The 17703-nt window shown below is 42.1% G+C and overlaps 2 protein-coding genes across 5 annotated transcripts in view; one reads left to right on the top strand and one right to left on the bottom strand.

The window, feature by feature from the left end:
* abca4b (ATP-binding cassette, sub-family A (ABC1), member 4b) overlaps positions 1-2338 on the top strand; it is a 150764-nt gene extending 148426 nt beyond the window's left edge. Inside the window, exon 50 of the mRNA XM_043698840.1 lies at positions 1598-2338. Within this exon, the coding sequence (XP_043554775.1) occupies positions 1598-1771 (174 nt within the window). The 3' untranslated portion in view covers positions 1772-2338. The remainder of the gene's footprint in view (positions 1-1597) is intronic.
* A 2881-nt stretch (positions 2339-5219) lies between these two features.
* Positions 5220-17703, bottom strand: part of LOC122554191 (very-long-chain enoyl-CoA reductase-like) — a 93815-nt gene continuing 81331 nt past the window's right edge. For all 4 annotated transcript variants that reach the window (XM_043698837.1, XM_043698839.1, XM_043698838.1 and 1 more), the window contains 8 exons: positions 17413-17528; positions 16193-16298; positions 12474-12546; positions 12338-12381; positions 9339-9396; positions 7495-7583; positions 6156-6201; positions 5220-6037 (listed from right to left, as the gene is read on the bottom strand). In XM_043698837.1, the coding sequence (XP_043554772.1) occupies positions 5910-6037; positions 6156-6201; positions 7495-7583; positions 9339-9396; positions 12338-12381; positions 12474-12546; positions 16193-16298; positions 17413-17528 (660 nt within the window). In that variant the 3' untranslated portion in view covers positions 5220-5909. The remainder of the gene's footprint in view (positions 6038-6155; positions 6202-7494; positions 7584-9338; positions 9397-12337; positions 12382-12473; positions 12547-16192; positions 16299-17412; positions 17529-17703) is intronic.

The raw sequence follows: 17703 nt of genomic DNA, 5'->3' as shown, positions 1-17703 counted from the left end.
GTGCAGAGGATGGAATAGATGATGTGTGTGGAGGTGCAGGTGAATCTGTGGCGGATATGGAAGTGTGCTTTGGGGCCTTGGAGGGAGGTGAGGGGGGAGGGGTGGGCGCGAGTCTTGCACCTCCTGCGGTTGCAGGGGAGGGTGCCGGGAGTGGAGGTTGGGTTGGTGGGGGGTGTGGGTCTGACGAGGGAGTCACGGAGGGAGTGGTCTTTACGGGGTGCTGGTAGGGGAGGGGAGGGAAATATATCCTTGGTGGTGGGGTCCGTTTGGAGGTGGCGGAAATGGAGGCGGATGATGCGCTGTACATGGAGGTTAGTTCCTTGGTGGTGGGTCCATTTCCTAACCTGCAATCTTCATCCCGACCTCTCCGCCCCCGCCCCCGCCTGTCCTATCACCCTCACCTTGACCTCTTTCCACCTATCACATTTCCGACGCCCCTCCCCCAAGTCCCTCCTCCCTATCTTTTATCTTAGCCTGCTGGACCAACTTTCCTCATTCCTGAAGAAGGGCTAATGCCCGAAACGTCGATTCTCCTGTTCCCTAGATGCTGCCTGACCTGCTGCGCTTTTCCAGCAACACATTTCCATCATTGATTTATGATACTCTCAGCTCTTGAACCTGACATTTGTTTGCCCTATGAAACATACTGGAAGTGGTGCTAATGGACCCTTGTGTCTGCTGTTTAGCTGCAGTCCTTTATTAGTTTCTTTAGTTTGACTTTTCATTCTCTCACATTTCAGATATCTACAGGGGATGCCAATCTTACCATAACACAGTAGCTCAAGCAAATTGTTCCCATAGCCAACAGCTTTCTACTTCACTAATTAGAGAATAAATTAATGCCTAATTATTTGTGCAGATTAGTCAATATTCTCAATACTCATTGAGTACACAACACATTCTGACTGGACAATATTTACCCCTCAATCGGTCACAAAAGACACATTATTTGATCTTTATCAAATTGCTGCGTGTGGAAGTTGGCCATGTTGAACCTGATTGCCATGTTTCTGAAATTACAGCAATGGCTGCCCGTCAAATCTATTTCACTGGCTGAGAAGCTCAATGAGACATCATTGGTTGTCAAAGGCACTATATAAGTGCAATATGGTTTTGTATTTCAGAGTTCCCTAAAGATCCATCCTTGACTTCTCTTTTCCTGTGTTCCAAAGCTGCTGCTTGCTGTCACTATCCACAGGCATAACACTACAGTGACATCCAACTGTCTCCCTCCATTATATTTCTCCATCTCTTTGCTTCCTCTAATCTCTTAAGATTATTCACCTGATATCCAGCCCTGAATAATCCCTAATTTCTGCCAGTCAACATTAGGATGGCCAAATCTGACACCATCAGCCCCTTTACCACAAACTATAGCCTCTCGCCACCCCAAATTCCTACTTTCATCTCTTATCTACATTTTCCCTCGTGCTCCATGCGGGTCACTTTTTTGTGCATTAAAGATACTCTATGTTAATAAAAAGGTTGATTTTTCAAATAAAGGTTAACCAATTGAGTTATACCTTAGACTCAAATGTTTATATGCAATTGGCTTGATGTTGTTACCAGAGTTAATGCTCAGTTTGTCTTTGTGCAGGTATTTGTGAACTTTGCCAAACAACAGACAGCTGAGGATGACAATCTTGCTCTCCATCCACGTGCTGCTGGGGCCAGGAGGGAAGTAAAGGTATCCCCAGCTAAAGTGGAACCCAGTCAACCGAATACTACCAGCACTTCCAAGACTGAGTTAAATAACGAGAAGAAATCCTGAGGAAGTGCCAACAAAAACAGCAATAAGCAGACTGTACTACATGGACTAAATCACAAATCTTCTGACTGTGACATTTCTCCTCAGGGTGGTTACAATAACACTGACCCCCACCATGTCTGACAAGTCAATATGTAGTAATGCCACTATAATTACAGCAAACTGCAACACCAACTTTAAAGACATGCAGATTAAGAACCAGCCCTAATCATATCTGAGGTCATGCATATGTCTAACTCTAAAGGAAAATCCGTTGTCACCGAGTGAGATAGCTATAAATTGAGCATGGCTGAGACCATCTCTCTCAGTCATAACTTAGAAAGCCTGCTGAGGAATTCATATTAATGTTGTACATTCCCCCTAACCTGCAGCATGCACACATGTATATTTATATACACATACACGTATAGAAATTAAACCTTTATGTACTAAATCCCTGTTTCCTACATTCATTGTTATACAACATCTTCAAATGTGGATTGCTGTATGAATTTAATATGAAATGCATTTGGAAATCTGTAATGACAGTGCAACATTTTCTAGACTTAAATAAAGAAACAAGGGGGAAGATTTCTGCAGTGGGCTCCTTATTAAATCCTTTTTATAAATAAGAAGTTAACAACGTTACTCTAGCTAAGACAGTTGAAATCTTCCCCCAGAGTTCCATTTTGATATGAGTTCTCAACAGTTGTGTAAAGTTCGCTCCTGCATTGTGTGATCCCATGAGCAAAGTAAAAGCAAACACAGTGTCTCCTGTACATAGTGGATAACCTGTGCTCTGAACTTCACATTATTCTAAGATTCTGCCTAACAGTGGCCTGAGATAAATCAGCACCAGCATAAGCCTCATCATCTGTTAGAAGGTAATTTAAAATGCATTTTAGATGTTGAATGATACTTAAAATGGGGCAAAAATATTATAGATTTAAAACAACAAAATAATTGAAGTTTTAACTCCGGTGACAGTGAATATAGTCACCCGACACTGTCAGCTACAGTTCATAAACCAAAGAACTCTGCTCCTGTTTCAAACCCTCCTTTCTCTCTCCTACAGGAACACACCCATATTTTTACTTCTTGAATTTTCAGTTCTCAATACAACATTTTTCACTCTGAAAAAGTTGTCAGGATACACGAAACAATAAAAACTTGGAAATTTGCAGGAATGTTGCTCAGACTGCATGCACTCTGCTACACACTCAACCACTGAGTAGATAACTGTTAATGATATGCGTCAAAAAGTGTGGTGCTGGAAAAGCACAGCAGGTCAGGCAGCATCCGAAGAGCAGGAGAGATGACGTTTTGAGCATAAGCTCTTCATCAGGCCACATTCCTGATGAAGGGCTTATGTTCAAACATTGACTCTCCTGCTCCTCGGATGCTGCCTGACTGGCTATGCTTTTCCAGCACCACACTTTTGACTCTGATCTCCAGCATCTGCAGTCCTCACTTTCTCCCTGTTAATGATATGCCTTTGGCAAAAGAAAAAAGAACATTAAACAATAAATTGTCAGAGTTATTACATACCTGAATGTCTGAAATTGCAAAGTTGGAGCTTTTGTTTTATCGTGCCCAGACAGGAAATGTTGAAGTGATCAGAAATTTCAACACAATCGCCAAAACTGACCATTTATTATGATGACAAATATGGCTTGACTATTAGCATGTTCAAACCCCAATGAAAAATTTCTTATGCATTCAATTCATAAACACATCAGGAAATGCTCTCCAAATGTGCAGAGTGCAGCTTTCTATTGACAGGGCTGTATGATATAAAACCACATTGTGGCTGAACTACTCCTTTCAATGGATACAACACTACTTCCAGCACTGGCAGGGAAATGGATGGGAAAATACCAGCAGATCTAATCCTTACATTAGCCATTACGTGAAGGTAAATAGAATTATTTCAACAAATAGTTTACACCTGCATGTTGGATGAATTGAATCCCTACAGCGTGGAAACAGGCCCGTCAGCCCAAAAAGTCCACACCAACCCTCCAAAGAGTAACCCACCCAGTCCCATTCCCCTACATTTACCCTGTCTAAGGCACCTAACTCACACATCCCTGAACACTATGGTCAATTTAGCACAACCAATTCACCCAACCTGCAAATCTTTTGACTGTGGAAGGAAACCAGAGCAAACCCATACAGACATGGGGAAATTGTGCAAACTCCACACAATCACCCGAGACTGGAATCAAACCCAGGTCCCTGGCGCTGTGAGCCACTGAGCCACCATTCTGCCCTATGCTTTTACTTTATAAGTACTAACAACCAAAGGCCTGAACAAGTGATTCTAAAATTGCTGACTGACCATTCCTGAAAGGATATTATTAAATTGGAGAGGGTTCAGAAAAGATTTACCAGCATGTTTTCAGGAGTGCCCTCTAATTGTGAAAGTATGCCCTCTGGTCTCCCATGAGGGGTAACATTCTCTCAGCATTTATTCTGTAAAGTCTCTATATATTGCTATGAGTACTATATACACCCAACAGTCTTCATTATAAATTGTTCACAATGTGGATATATCCACCTGACATTCTGCCCCAAACACTCTCATAAATAGCATTACATAGCACTTTTCCACCACTACACTCGACTCTGACCTCCAGCATCTACAATCCTCACTTTCTCCTAATTCATTATCAGGTACGAGGCACCAAAATCTGATGGACTTTCAGTTATTACTGATACATTTAAATACGGGACACAAAATACTGGAAAAGATCAACTCCCAAAGTCAGCCGACTTCTTTTGTGGATTGGCAGCACTCCTCTGTCTCATGGAAAAACAAAAGTAACATTCCAGATTGATGTAAATCAATACCCTTTCCTGAAACCTATCCAAAGAGATATCATCATCATCAGATAGAAATCTTCTAGAAATTACAGCTAAAGGGAATCTTACAGTCTGTTGAAAATCCTTTACTTTACAAGACGTAGCTCAACTTTAAAGCGTTGAAACCATCGGAGGAAACTGCCATATGATTAGATTATTAGATTATATTACAGCGTGGAAACAGGCCCTTCGGCCCAACAAGTCCACACCGACCCGCCGAAGCGCAACCCACCCATGCCCCTACATTTCCCCTTACCTAACACTACGGGCAATTTAGCATGGTCAATTCACCTGACCTGCACATCTTTGCACTGTGGGAGGAAACCAGAGCACCCGGAGGAAACCCACGCAGACACGGGGAGAACGTGCAAACTCCACACAGTCAGTCGCCTGAGGCGGGCATTGAACCCGGGTCTCAGGGGCTGTGAGGCAGCAGTGCTACCACTGGAAAACAAAGATCATCAGCTAAAAAAAAATTTATTAGAGCAAACTACCTTTGCCTGTAGCTAGTTTTTGTATGCATGAGTATACATGTCAAGTGTGTATGGAGGAGATGCCATGTTTAGTTTAGTCGTACATGTGAAAATAAATAACTTTATTCATAAACTCACAAAAGCTTGCTGCTGAACTTTAATTGGGCTATACATATCAAGGGTAAGAAAAGGCACACCTGTTTCATCACAAAACATATGGATCATACTGGCAGTACAGGAACATGTAAACTCTGTCTGTCACATGGGCCATCACTCAAGAGGAACTCTAGAACATCACTTATTTCACCCTTTATTTAGTACATTTTTATTTGAAAATAAAGCATTTCAGCTATAAATTTGTATTTGGCAACAGACAGTATTAGCAAATGATTTGCAAAGTAACACACACAGGCTGCCCTTTGGTGTCAAAACAAAGCCTTGAAAACCGTGGATTCTTCCCAGTATACTTAGTCAACAGCAAGCATGCTTAGCAGACAGTACACTATCAATAAAAGTTTGAGAAGTGATTGAACTTTTGAGTATTCTAGTAAGGCAAAGTTAATGTAAGATATTGAGGAAGGATCAATATAGTTTCTAACGTAAACCATGAGGAATAATAAAATAATCAACCTCCAATGAGTTGGGCCACAGGCAGTGATGAGTCAGTAACGTGGACATGAGCATTTCAGGTTGGCAGTTCCATGCTGAAGGTTGACATGCACTGAAGACCCTGGTGTATTTGACAGTACATAGATAACAATGAGGATTTCTCCCAAGGCAGCTTTGTCCCTTTTGGTGCCGGGTAGCCTCAGATCTGCTCTACATTACAACAAAAAAGGAATAATTGGCATGCGGAGGGTGGGGTAGTCTTTAAACTCCTTCAGGTACATATGGTGTTTGCCTTTCGCCCAAACAGTCATTTGGAAGAAACCAATCAGGGTAAAGAGACCGACTGAAAAGCAAAGTGAAGAAAAAAGGTTAAAGGACAATTGGATACGTGCATTTAGAAACCTGTTTATCTGTACTTGCATCGAGTAGGAGATTTAAATAACTGCAACATTTTTTCTTACCTGGAAGACACTGTGTCATTATAGTAAAACCAATCCAGGATCCTACCTACAGATGAACAAGCAAAGTGAGATGAGATGGCTTGACTCAAGACTATCGACTAGTTTGGGTCCTTGTTTTTAATAGAGTGGGTGCACAGTTCAAAATGCACTTTTCCAAATACAAAGTTGCACCCCTGTTCAACACACTCAATCTTAGTCAGTTACATGGGTATTATAGAAATGCTATAAACCAGGTTTGACAGCAGGATTCTTTAATCAAGTCACAACCAGAAACAGAAAGAGACAGTACGATTTGAGCAACTGTATTGAGCATAGCAGTTGGGAGGTCATGCAGTGGCTGTACAGGACATTAGTTAGGCCACTTTTGGAAAACTGTATCCAATTCTGGCCTCCCTGCTATAGGAAAGATGTTGTGAAACTTAAAAGGGTTCAGAACACATTTGCAAGGATGTTGCCAGGCTTGGAGGATTTGGGCTATAGGGAGACGCTGAATAGGCTGGGGCTACTTTCCCTGGAGTGTCGGAGGATGAGAGGTGACCATATAGAGGTTTATAAAACCATGAGGGGCATGTGTTGGTGACCTTATAGAGGTTTATAAAATCATGAGGGGCATGGAGAGGATAAATAGACAAAGTCTTTTCCCTGGGATGGGGGGAGTCCAGAACTGGACAGCATAAGTTTAGGCTGAGAGGGGAATGATATAAAAGAGACCTAAGGGACAACTTTTTATGCAGAGGGTGGTATGCGTATGGAATGAGCTGTCAGAGGAAGTGGTGGAGGCTGGTTCAATTACAATATTTAAAAGGCATCTGGATGGGTATATTAGTATAAATGATTTAGAGGGACATCGACCAAATGCTGGCAAATGGAACTAGATTAATGCAGAATATCTGGTCAGCATGGATGAGTAGGACTGAAGGGTCTGTTTCTGTACTGTACATTTCTATGACTCTATCCCAGCACAGGCCACATTACAGAAGATGCAACAAGACAGGCAGACAATTAGGTTCATTCAGCTGACTCTCATAACCAAAATGAAAAATGGGGAGAGAGGTGGCGGACTGGAATTCTCCCGTTTCCCAACGTGACAGGTAGACTGGTGGGGTGAGTGGATTATACAACTCCCTGGACAGGTCACATTATGACAGTTCATCAGACAGATCCTCTCTGCCTGCCTAGGTCTATACCTAAAGTCAGCCTGTCAATGGAATTTCTTCACCATTGTATGTGTTGAATCAAACCACTGGTGTGAGAGGCCTCCACCCCAGAGATGCCTGTTGATTTAGCACAGCTTCTACCTTAGTGATAAGTGGGTGAGTGCTCCCAACTGCGAACATACCTCATAGGTGTAATTGGGGCAGGACACAAAGAAAAAGAGCCAAGTGAAAGGATTCTTTGTTGGGTAAGGAATCTTACGCATCTTGGATCCTGTGGAGGAGAAACAATAGGCATTGGTTCATTATAAATAAACGATAACATAAGGGATTGAGAGGAGATGATCTTCTAGTGGTCTTATCACTGGACTGTTGGTCCAGCAACCCAGGGTTCTGGGAACCGGGGTTCAAATCCCACCATGGCAGATGGTGGAATTTGAATTCAGTAATAATTTATAATTGAGAGTCTAATGATGACCATGAATCCATTGCTAATTGTTAAGGAGTAAAACCTATCTGGTTCACTAATGCCCTTCAGGGAAGGAAACTGTCATCCTTACCTGGTCCGGCCTACATGTGACCTCAGACCCACAGCAGTGTGCTTAACTCTTAACAGCCCTCTGAAATGCCAGCAATGCCTTCTTTCCCCGAGTGGAAAAAATATTGCCTTCTTCCTGAGACCTCGAGCAAGTTTCCTGCATGATGTCGATTGAAGATGATAAGCTGACTAGTGCCCTGTGATGAGATTTATAGCAAAGAGGAGAGAGTTCATCTGAAACTAAACAGAACAGGGACCACTTTTGGTGCAACCTCTAATGCAGAAAGACCTAGGCTCAAGATTTACTTGCTCTAGAGGTGTGTTCCAACAGGGTAAAAACATCCAAGAACAGGAAAAAGAGCTAACAGATGCAAAAGGAGGGCAACAGGACAAGTTAACAGCAGCTATCAGAGATAAGGCTTTATTTACGAAATTGTTCTAGTTTTGCCAGTTGAGTCTTACAAAGTTACAAAGTGGAAAATACTCATGAATAACTTTCTTAGAAAGGCACACAGTAGAAATTGGTTTATATGGTCTCCCTGTTGTTTATACTGTAAAGAGCAGGATAAAAAGAAGTACAGGACCAGAAAATCTGACATCAGGCTCAATCAAGGGATGGAGTCGAAGGATGTAAAAGTTATTCTGCAGTTATACAAAATCCTGCTCAGACACCAGTTGGAATAATGAGAGCAGATCTGGGTACCACACCTTAGGAAGGATATATGGCCCTTGGAAAGAGTATAATGTCAGTTTACAAGAACAATACCTGGACTTTAGGAGTAAAGATATGAGGACAGATTATACAAATTATATTTGTTTTCTCCAGAATTTTGATGGTTAAGGGATGATATGATCAATGTCTTCTCGATATTGTTAGGAAAAGACGGGATGGATAAAGATAAATTATTTCCACTGGTTGGGGATTCTAGAACTAGGAGGCAAGTCTAAAAATTAGGTTCTGAGCACATGAGCCTTGAGCACATATTCAGGCCTTTACCCAGAGCGACATTCTGGGTGAGGTGATAAACCAGGTAGACATCTGGGGGTTTCAGCAGTCATATTCCGAAAAGAGCAAGGGAGATCGCTGAACGTCCTGTTTTTCACCCACCACCAGAAACTGATAATTTATCTCATTTCTCATTGCCATGTATGGCCTGTTACTATGTGAATATTACCATGATCTTGGTATTTATTGCAGTGATTTAACGTGCTGTTAAACACAATGGAAGGTTCAAAGGAATCAAAAGTCACTGTCACATTAGAATTATTTCATCCTATTCATTCTGTACTTTTTTTCTGTTCCCATTCTTGCAGCATTGAATCTACAAACCAATTCCTAACAGAAGGATAATATTATGAAGAGGAGTTACTTGTAAGATGAGGTGGAATAGATTCAAGTCAGCTTCAAACAGTGATGCTTTCTAAGTTAACCTACTGACAAAACACGTTGTTGGGAATAAAGTATCAACAGGAGAATAGAGTGGTGCTTACCCTCAGAGCGCAGGTTCCTCAGGGCTAGATGGATTGAGAAATTTCCAATTTCACATACCTACATAAATCACCATGATATAGTTACTAATCGTTCATAGCCCCCAAAATATACACTTTAAGATGCTACAGCAGCATGCTAACCATATCGAGAGTGACAGCTTCATACTCTAGTCCAGAATTTGAATTTATTTTTCATTTTCAAAGGTGTTGTCCACTTCTAAAGCTGTTAAATACTGTTAGGACTTTGCATTCAGGCTAAAACTACTTGTGCTATTCATTATATGTAAAATTAACTACACAAGAGCTCAAAACTACAACAAGACACAAACAGCACCATTGATTATAAGTAACGATGGATCCACAGGGATTCAAATATCTTCTTTATAATGTATTTGCTGCACAGTATTATGGTCTGTCTGGTAACTGAGATGTAAATACCCTTTTGATTTCTTGAATATGATCATCAGCCAATGGCGCAGCTGCACTCTCACTGATGGATGGATACAAATGTTCCACTTTAGACTGAACTAAAAATGACAGGAAAGGTTGATATATCTAGTCTACAAATCAACACATCTCTGGATATAAAACTGTCAGTCACTCAGGGCTTTTGATGGATTAATTGTCCAGAATAATCCAATGGAATGCCACTCTCACTTTTTTCCCCAGCCTTTGTATAACTATTGATGTTCTGACCACTTGCAAATCAATTTGGCAATAAAAACAGAAAGGCTTGGAGAAACTCAGCAAGTCTGACATATTTGTGAAGACAGAAACAGAGTTAATGTTAAGAGTCTAATATAACAGTTCGTCAGTACTGGCTTTTAACATCCTAGCTAATCGAATAGATTGCATCTGGCAGACACCTGCATCCAATGCATCATCCCTAAACGTTTCTGCCAATTCCAACTAGACCTCACCACCAAGAACATCTTCCCCTCCCCACCCCTCTCTCCCTTCCGCAAGGAACGTTGCGTTTGACAGTCCTTGGTTTATGCCACTCTCTCCACCAATCCCCCGAACCCTCAGGTACTCTCCCCTGCAACTGGCACACTAGTCCCACCCTCACTTCCATCCAGGGCCCCAAACAGTCCTTCCAGGTGAGACAGAGGTTCACCTGCCTCTCCTCCAACCTAGTTTACTGCATCAGGTGCTCCCGATGTGGTCTTCTCTACATCGGGGAGACCAAATGTAAACTTAGGGAACATTTTGCTGAACATCTCAGCAGGGTGTGCAGGGGCCATCTGAACCTTCTAGTCACCACCCATTTAATTTCCCTTCCTATTCCCTCTCCGACATGACGATCCTTAGCCTCCTCCATTGCCACAACGAACCAAAACACAAATTGGAAGGACAACCCCTCATCTTCCACCTGGGCAGTCTACAGCCCGTAGGACTCAACATTGAGTTCTCCAATTTCAAATCACCTCCTTTCTCTTTCTCCAACTCCCTTCCCAGCCCCTCCCCCTCCCTTCCACTCCTCCCAGCCATCAACCGGATTCATTCCTCACATTGACCAACCAGGTCGTACCCTCTTCACCTATCCCCACTTCCCCACCCGACCCCCACCTCCTCTTTATCTGCAGCCCCTCACAGTCCTGAAGAAGGGTTAACCCGAAACGTCGACTTCTCCACCTCCTGATGCTGCCTGACCTGCCATGTTCTTCCAGCCTCCTGCCTGTCTACTTTAGACATCTGCATCCAGCTGCTTGTGTACATCAACAAGTGAAAAATGAACCTTCTATTCAGTGGGCTAGTTGTTTAAAAGGAAACAGGCACACATTCCCCTGAAATAACACATTCCCCTGAAATAATAAAATAGACAACATAGATGTGTTCTCTACTTCAGGCATAATTAAGCTCCCCATAGGGCATCAGTTTAAGGTTAGAGGGGAAAGAATAAAAGGGAACCTAAGTGGTAACTTTTTTACACAGAGGGTGGAACACATATGGAATAGCTGCTGGTGGGAGGTGTTGAGGTGGATGATTAACAATATTTAAAAGGCATTTGGACAAATACATGGATAGGAAAGCATTAGAAGGATTAGAAGTGCAGGGAAATGGGGTTAGCGTGGACAGACATTTTGGTCAGCATGGACCATTTAAGCCAAAGGGCCTGTCTCATGCTGTAAGACTCTATAACTCTAAGGCTCTACATAATAAATGTGTTTTTAAGTAGCAATTGAATTAGTCTAACAAATAGTGGCTTGGCAGGGCAGCTATGAATTGTGCATTAAATTCCATATGGGAACTCCAAGATGCTCTCACGTCCTGGCTCACCATATGTGAAGCAAGTGTTATCAGCAGCAGCAGGTCACATTTTGTGGTGCAGTGGTAATGTCCCTTCCCCTGGATGGAGAAACTGGAGTTCAAGTCTCACGTGTTCCAGTGGTGTGCAATAACATCTCTGATCAGGTTGATTTGAAAAATAGGTTAAGTTTGAGCGTCAGCCGGCATTGCTGCTGTGCATCAGCAAGATTATGAGTTTGTGGGAAACACGTTTAGATGTAAGTATATACATTGATAAATATCTTAAAAACATGCATACAAAGACAGAGCGAATGACTGTAAGGACACACCAGACAGAAAGTCAAAGAATCCCTAGGGTATCTCACTCTCCCACAAGTAATGGCAAGAGGAAAACAAATGTTAAACTTGATGACTGCCCACAAAAAGGGACAATTTCCACTAGTTACAGTAAAACAGAGTTGAAAACAACATTTCAATTTCCTCAAACAGACACTGAGGAACAGATACCTTTTTCCACATTTTTATACTCATTACATGGAGACAAATCTAATGTGTCTGTTTAAATATCATCAGTTGATCTGCATCAATATAATCAACATTGATTTCTTTTATGCTTAAGATAGATAATAAACAGCAAATCATAAGATCTCATTACATTATGGATTGTTCAGCTTTACTGTTAGTATGATACATCTAATTTGAAACATATGAGGATGTGGATAGGGTAAGATGTTGATGATATAACCTACCAAGAAGGTGTAAAGAGCCAGATGGACTTGTTGGTCACCATACACTGTAAAAGCCAGAAAACCAAATCAGAATAGGACACGGATTACTGTCAGCTCGAGACTTGAGATGCAGCAAGAATAACAACATGTCACTTACATGGAGGTGTGTAGAGTGGATGATTAATGAAATAAGCCAGCCACGCAGTGAAACCCCAATAATAGAAGCAGTTCTGTGAAGGCAAAGGCAAACATTGAGACTAGTGGACAGTGTTATTCTTATTAAGACCAATTATATTACAATGTCATTCAGGTTGCAGTTGCTGAGTGTCTGAAAGGTTTTTTATTCTCAGGTTAATTGAATCAAAAGCAACTTCACCTAGAGTGTGAAAAAAGTATTGTTGAAAAGTTCTCAAATAACCTCAATAATGATTAACAGTAGGAGCAAGTTGCAGTAGGTGCTGGAATCTGTACTGAAAACAATTGCAACTAGGTCAGGTAGCATCCTGAGAGACAGCAAGCTACCTTTTCAAGTCTAGATTACTCTTCGTCAGATCGGAATTGTGGAGGGGGTAACATTTATGCAATAGTGGGTGAGCTGGAGTGCTAGGGGAGAAAGGATGTTGATAAGCCATAAGTATTAAGTTGGCCTGGAGTAGTATTTGTACAGCAATAAATGGTGCTATTTTCTGGGTCTGTAGATTGGAAGAAGCAAAAATGGCCCTTAATAGAATGATATGCTCACAGAAGTTGGGAGGTCATGTTGCGACTGTACAGGACATTGGTTAGGCCACTGTTGGAATATTGCGTGCAATTCTGGTCTCTTTCCTATCAGAAAGATGTTGTGAAACTTGAAAGGGTTCAGAAAAGATTTACAAGGATGCTGCCAGGGTTAGAGGATATGAGCAATAAGGAGAGGCTGAATAGGCTGGGCTGTTTTCCCCGGGGGAGTTGGAGCCTGAGGGGTGACCTTATAGAGGTTTACAAAATTATGAGGGTCATGGACAGGGTAAGTAGACAAAATATTTTCCCTGAGATTGGGGAGTCCAGAACTAGAGGCCATAGGTTTAGGGTGAGAGGGGAAAGATATAAAAGAGACCAAAGGGGCATTGTTTTCACACAAAGGATGGTACGCGTATGGAATGAGTTGCCAGAGGAAGTGGTGGAGGCTGGTACAATTACAACATTTAAGAGGCATTTGGATGGGTATATGAATAGGAAGGGTTTGGAGGGATATGAACCAGGTGCTGGCAGGTGGGACTAGATTGGGTTGGGATATCTGGTCGGCATGGATGGGTTGTATTGAAGGGTCTGTTTCCATGCTGTATATTTCTATGACTTGTTGGATGTGGGAGTTTAGGGAGAGTTTATGTGTTACTGAGGATTATATCTGCAATAAATGCCGTTGGTTGCAAATCCTATCAGATCGAATGGATAGGTAGAAGCGACAGTTAGAGGTAATGAGGAATTTACAAGAGCAAGGGGATGTGATGGATTGCAGTTATATGAAGGGAGAAAAGCCACAGATACAGTCACATAGATGGGTTAATTCCAAGAAAGGTAAGAGAGGTAGGCAGGTAATACAGGAGACTTCTGTGGCTATCCCCATTTCAAACAAATATGCTATTTTGGAAAATGTAGGGGTAATGGACTTTCAGCAGAATGTAGCACAAACAGCCAAGTTTCTGGCATCAAGACTGGCTCTAATGTAATCAGGGGTATATCGGGATCCGAGCAATTGATTGTATTAGGGGACAGTCTAGTCAGGAGCACAGACACATGTTTCTGTGGCCAGCAACGAAAAATCAGAATGGTGTGTTGCCTCCCTGGTGCCAGGATCAACGATGTCTCAGATATGGTGCAGAATGTTCTCAAGGGGGAGAGGGACCAGCAAGAGGTCATTGTACACATTGGAACCAATTACATAGGAAGGGAAAAGGATGAGATCCTGAAGGGAGAATTTAGAGAGTTAGGCAGGAATTTAAAAAGGAGGTCCTCGAGCGCAATAATATCTGGAATATTCCTGGCGCTACTGATTCGGGACAGTCAACATGGCTTTGTGAGTGGAAATTCAGGTCTCACAAATTTCATTGAGTTTTTTGAAGAAGTAACAAAGAGGATTGATGAAGGCAGAGCAGTAAACGCGATCTATATGGACATCAGTAAGGCATTTGATAAGGTTCCCCATGGGAGACTGATTAGCAAGGTTAGATCTCACGGAATACAGGGAGAACTAGCCATTTGGATACAGAACTGGCTCAAAGGTAGAAGACAGAGGGTGGTGGTGGAGGGTTGTTTTCAGACTGGAGGCCTGTGACCAGTGGAATGCCACAAGGATCGGTGCTGGGTCCACTACTTTTCGGCATTTATACAAATAATTTGGATGTGAGCATAAGAGGTATAGTTAGTAAAGTTTGCAGGTGACACCAAAATTGGAGGTGTAGCGGACAGCGAAGGTTACCTCAGATTACAACAGGATCTTGATCAGGTGGGTCAATTGGCTGAGGAGTGGCAGATGGAGTTTAATTCAGATAAATGTGAGGTGCTGCATTTTGGGAAAGCAAATCTTAGCAGGACTTATACACTTAATGGTAAGGTCCTCGGGAGTGTTGCTGAACAAAGAGTCCTTGGAGTGCAGCTTCATAAGCTCCTTGAAAGTAGAGTCGCAGGTAGACAGGATAGTGAAGCAGGCATTTGGTATGCTTTCCTTTAAATTGGTCAGAGTATTGAGTTGGAAGGTCATGTTGCGGCTATACAGGACATTGGTTAGGCCACTGTTGGAATATTGCGTGCAATTCTGGCCTCCTTCCTATTGGAAAGATATTGTGAAACTTGAACGGGTTCTGAAAAGATTTACAAGGATGTTGCCAGGGTTGGAGGATTTCAGCTATAGGGAGAGGTTGAATGGGCTGGGGCTGTTTTCCCTGAAGCGACGGAGGCTGAGGGGTGACCTTATCAAGGTTTACAAAATCATGAGGAGCATGGATAGGATAAACAGACAAAGTCTTTTCCTTGGGTTGGAGGAGTCCAGAACTAGAGGGCATAGATTTAGGGTGAGAGGGGAAAGATATAAAAGAGACCAAAGGGGCAACTTTTTCACCCCCATCCCTTCCTCCAAATTTTTTTAAAAATTTCACAATGTACTTTATTCATAAAGATCCTTAAATACATAGTCACTAGAGCAATTTGGTAATGGACAGTCTTTACATTTGTAGAACAAACAAGCCAAAGGCATTTCTTACTTGTATAAGACTATATTTATAGCCATTTGAGGCAGTGGGAGGTTCTGATAACTTGCTGCAAGGAGCGCAACAATAAAGTGGCCCTGACCAAACGGGTTCTTGCAGTGATGGTTCCACACCACAGGAACGGATCCTGTCTCTCAGTGGGTGAGATTCTATCAGCCTCCAAACAACAGGGTGGAATACAGAGCTGACAAGGTTCTCAGAGACTGTTCTGTGTGTCCTGTATTCCTAACATTGATTGCCATTATCAAGGTTCAAACTTACTTGGTGACCAACCTACACGCAAACAGAATTCACATCCTTTAAATTGAATGCAATTATACACAATACTCTAATTTAAGATATTGTTTCCATCAAATTCAATTGAGATATGTCTTTTGCATATGTTCATAGAAACATAAAAAATAGGAGCAGGAATAGGCCATTCAGCCCATCGTGCCTGTTCCGCTTTTAATATGAATCATGCTGATCGTCCAACTGAGTACCCTACTTCCACTTTCCTCCCATACCCTTTGATTTCTTCAGCTCCAAGAAATAGATCTATAACAGAAAAAAAGACGAGATTCACAGAACAAAGTTTGGAATTTGTGTTGTGATAACAGGTCAGCATAGGACAACAGTTGGGGGCACCTACCTTAACAGTATTGCGAAGAGGCATTGTACCATGAGAAAAGCGATGCACAAACAGCGTTTCGATCAGTCTTTTGACATAATGAAAAGAGTGGCAAAACCCTGCCAAGCTGGAAAAGGTAAAATAGAAAACCTGAATGGCAGCTGATAAACAAAATCCCAAAATCACAGTCGGGTCCTTCGCACAGTTATGTAAGAAGCTCCCTTGCCAGTTTACAAATAAACTCATCTTTACTGACTCTGACAAAAGAAACCACAGGGGAAATTTTAACTCCTGAAGAACACGGTGGATTTTGGTTGAGGGTTATTAATATTTTTAAAATCCTCTACTTTGCTCGCAGAAGGCAGTTTGGTCATTAAGGGATGGGCAATAATGCTGCCCTAATGCTTGGGATGCCAACATCCCAAGAACAAATTTACACAATTATCCCTTTAATTTACAATTGAATAATTTACACAGGTGGTGTGCATGAAATGACTGGTTTCATCAGGTTGATTAAAAGCGATGGTGTTGGCCAGGGATTTCAAGACTAGGGGCACATTTTTAAGGTGAAAGGAGAGAGATTTTAAAAAGACATGAGAGGCAAATTTTTTACACAGAGGGTGGTTTGAGTGTGGAATGAACTTCCTGAGTAAGTGGTGGATGTGTGTACAAATACGCTTAAAAGACATTTGGGTCGATACATGATTAGGAAAGGTTTGGAGGGATATTGGCCAGCAGCAGGAAGGTGGGACCAGTTTAGTTTCGGATTATGTCTTGCATGGACTGGTTGGACCAAAGGGTCTGTTTCCGTGCCGTATGACTCTATGACTATGATGGTCTGGGGCTCAACCACCGCATTCAGTCCTGAATGACAACAATTGGAGTATGTGCCACTCCATATCAGACAACAACTTGCAATGATATTGTTCTTTTCCTGTAGTAAAACATCCGAAAACATTTTGCAGGAGCACCATCAGACAACAATAGGCATTGAATGAGAAAGAGGGAAATCAAAGATAAAAACTCAGTCAAAGGCATAATTTTCAGGGCGGACAAATTGATGGAGAGGGTGAGGGAGGGAATTCCAGAGGTTGGGAGCCTAGGCAGCTGAAGGCACAGTCACCAGTGGTGGTGCAAGTTCAGCAAGCATCCTCTATGAAGTCCAAAGACAAACTCAGATTATCAAACTGTACTGTACCAGAGCTAGGTTAACACCAGGCATCCAACGCATGCTTACTTACTGCACCACAGTGTGTGGGCTGGTGGTAAATTCATCCTTTTCTTCGTAAATAAAAGGCAAGCGAGAATAGAAGAGCAGGTAGATAAAGAGTGGACCTGCATACTCGGTCAGGAACACCTACAGTCAAAGAACAACACACAGACACAAGCAGGTGGCAGCTTAACACAGCTATCAAATTAAACACAAAGTGGCTGAACTTTTTAAAATCCTTCCTATCAGAAGGATGTTGTGAAACTTGAAAGGGTTCAGAAAAGATTTACAAGGATGTTGCCAGGGTTGGAGGATTTGAGCT

Source organism: Chiloscyllium plagiosum, chromosome 11 (genome assembly GCF_004010195.1).
Source record: "Chiloscyllium plagiosum isolate BGI_BamShark_2017 chromosome 11, ASM401019v2, whole genome shotgun sequence".
Taxonomy (NCBI): domain Eukaryota; kingdom Metazoa; phylum Chordata; class Chondrichthyes; order Orectolobiformes; family Hemiscylliidae; genus Chiloscyllium; species Chiloscyllium plagiosum.
This window is presented reverse-complemented; position numbering and strand designations above follow the sequence as displayed.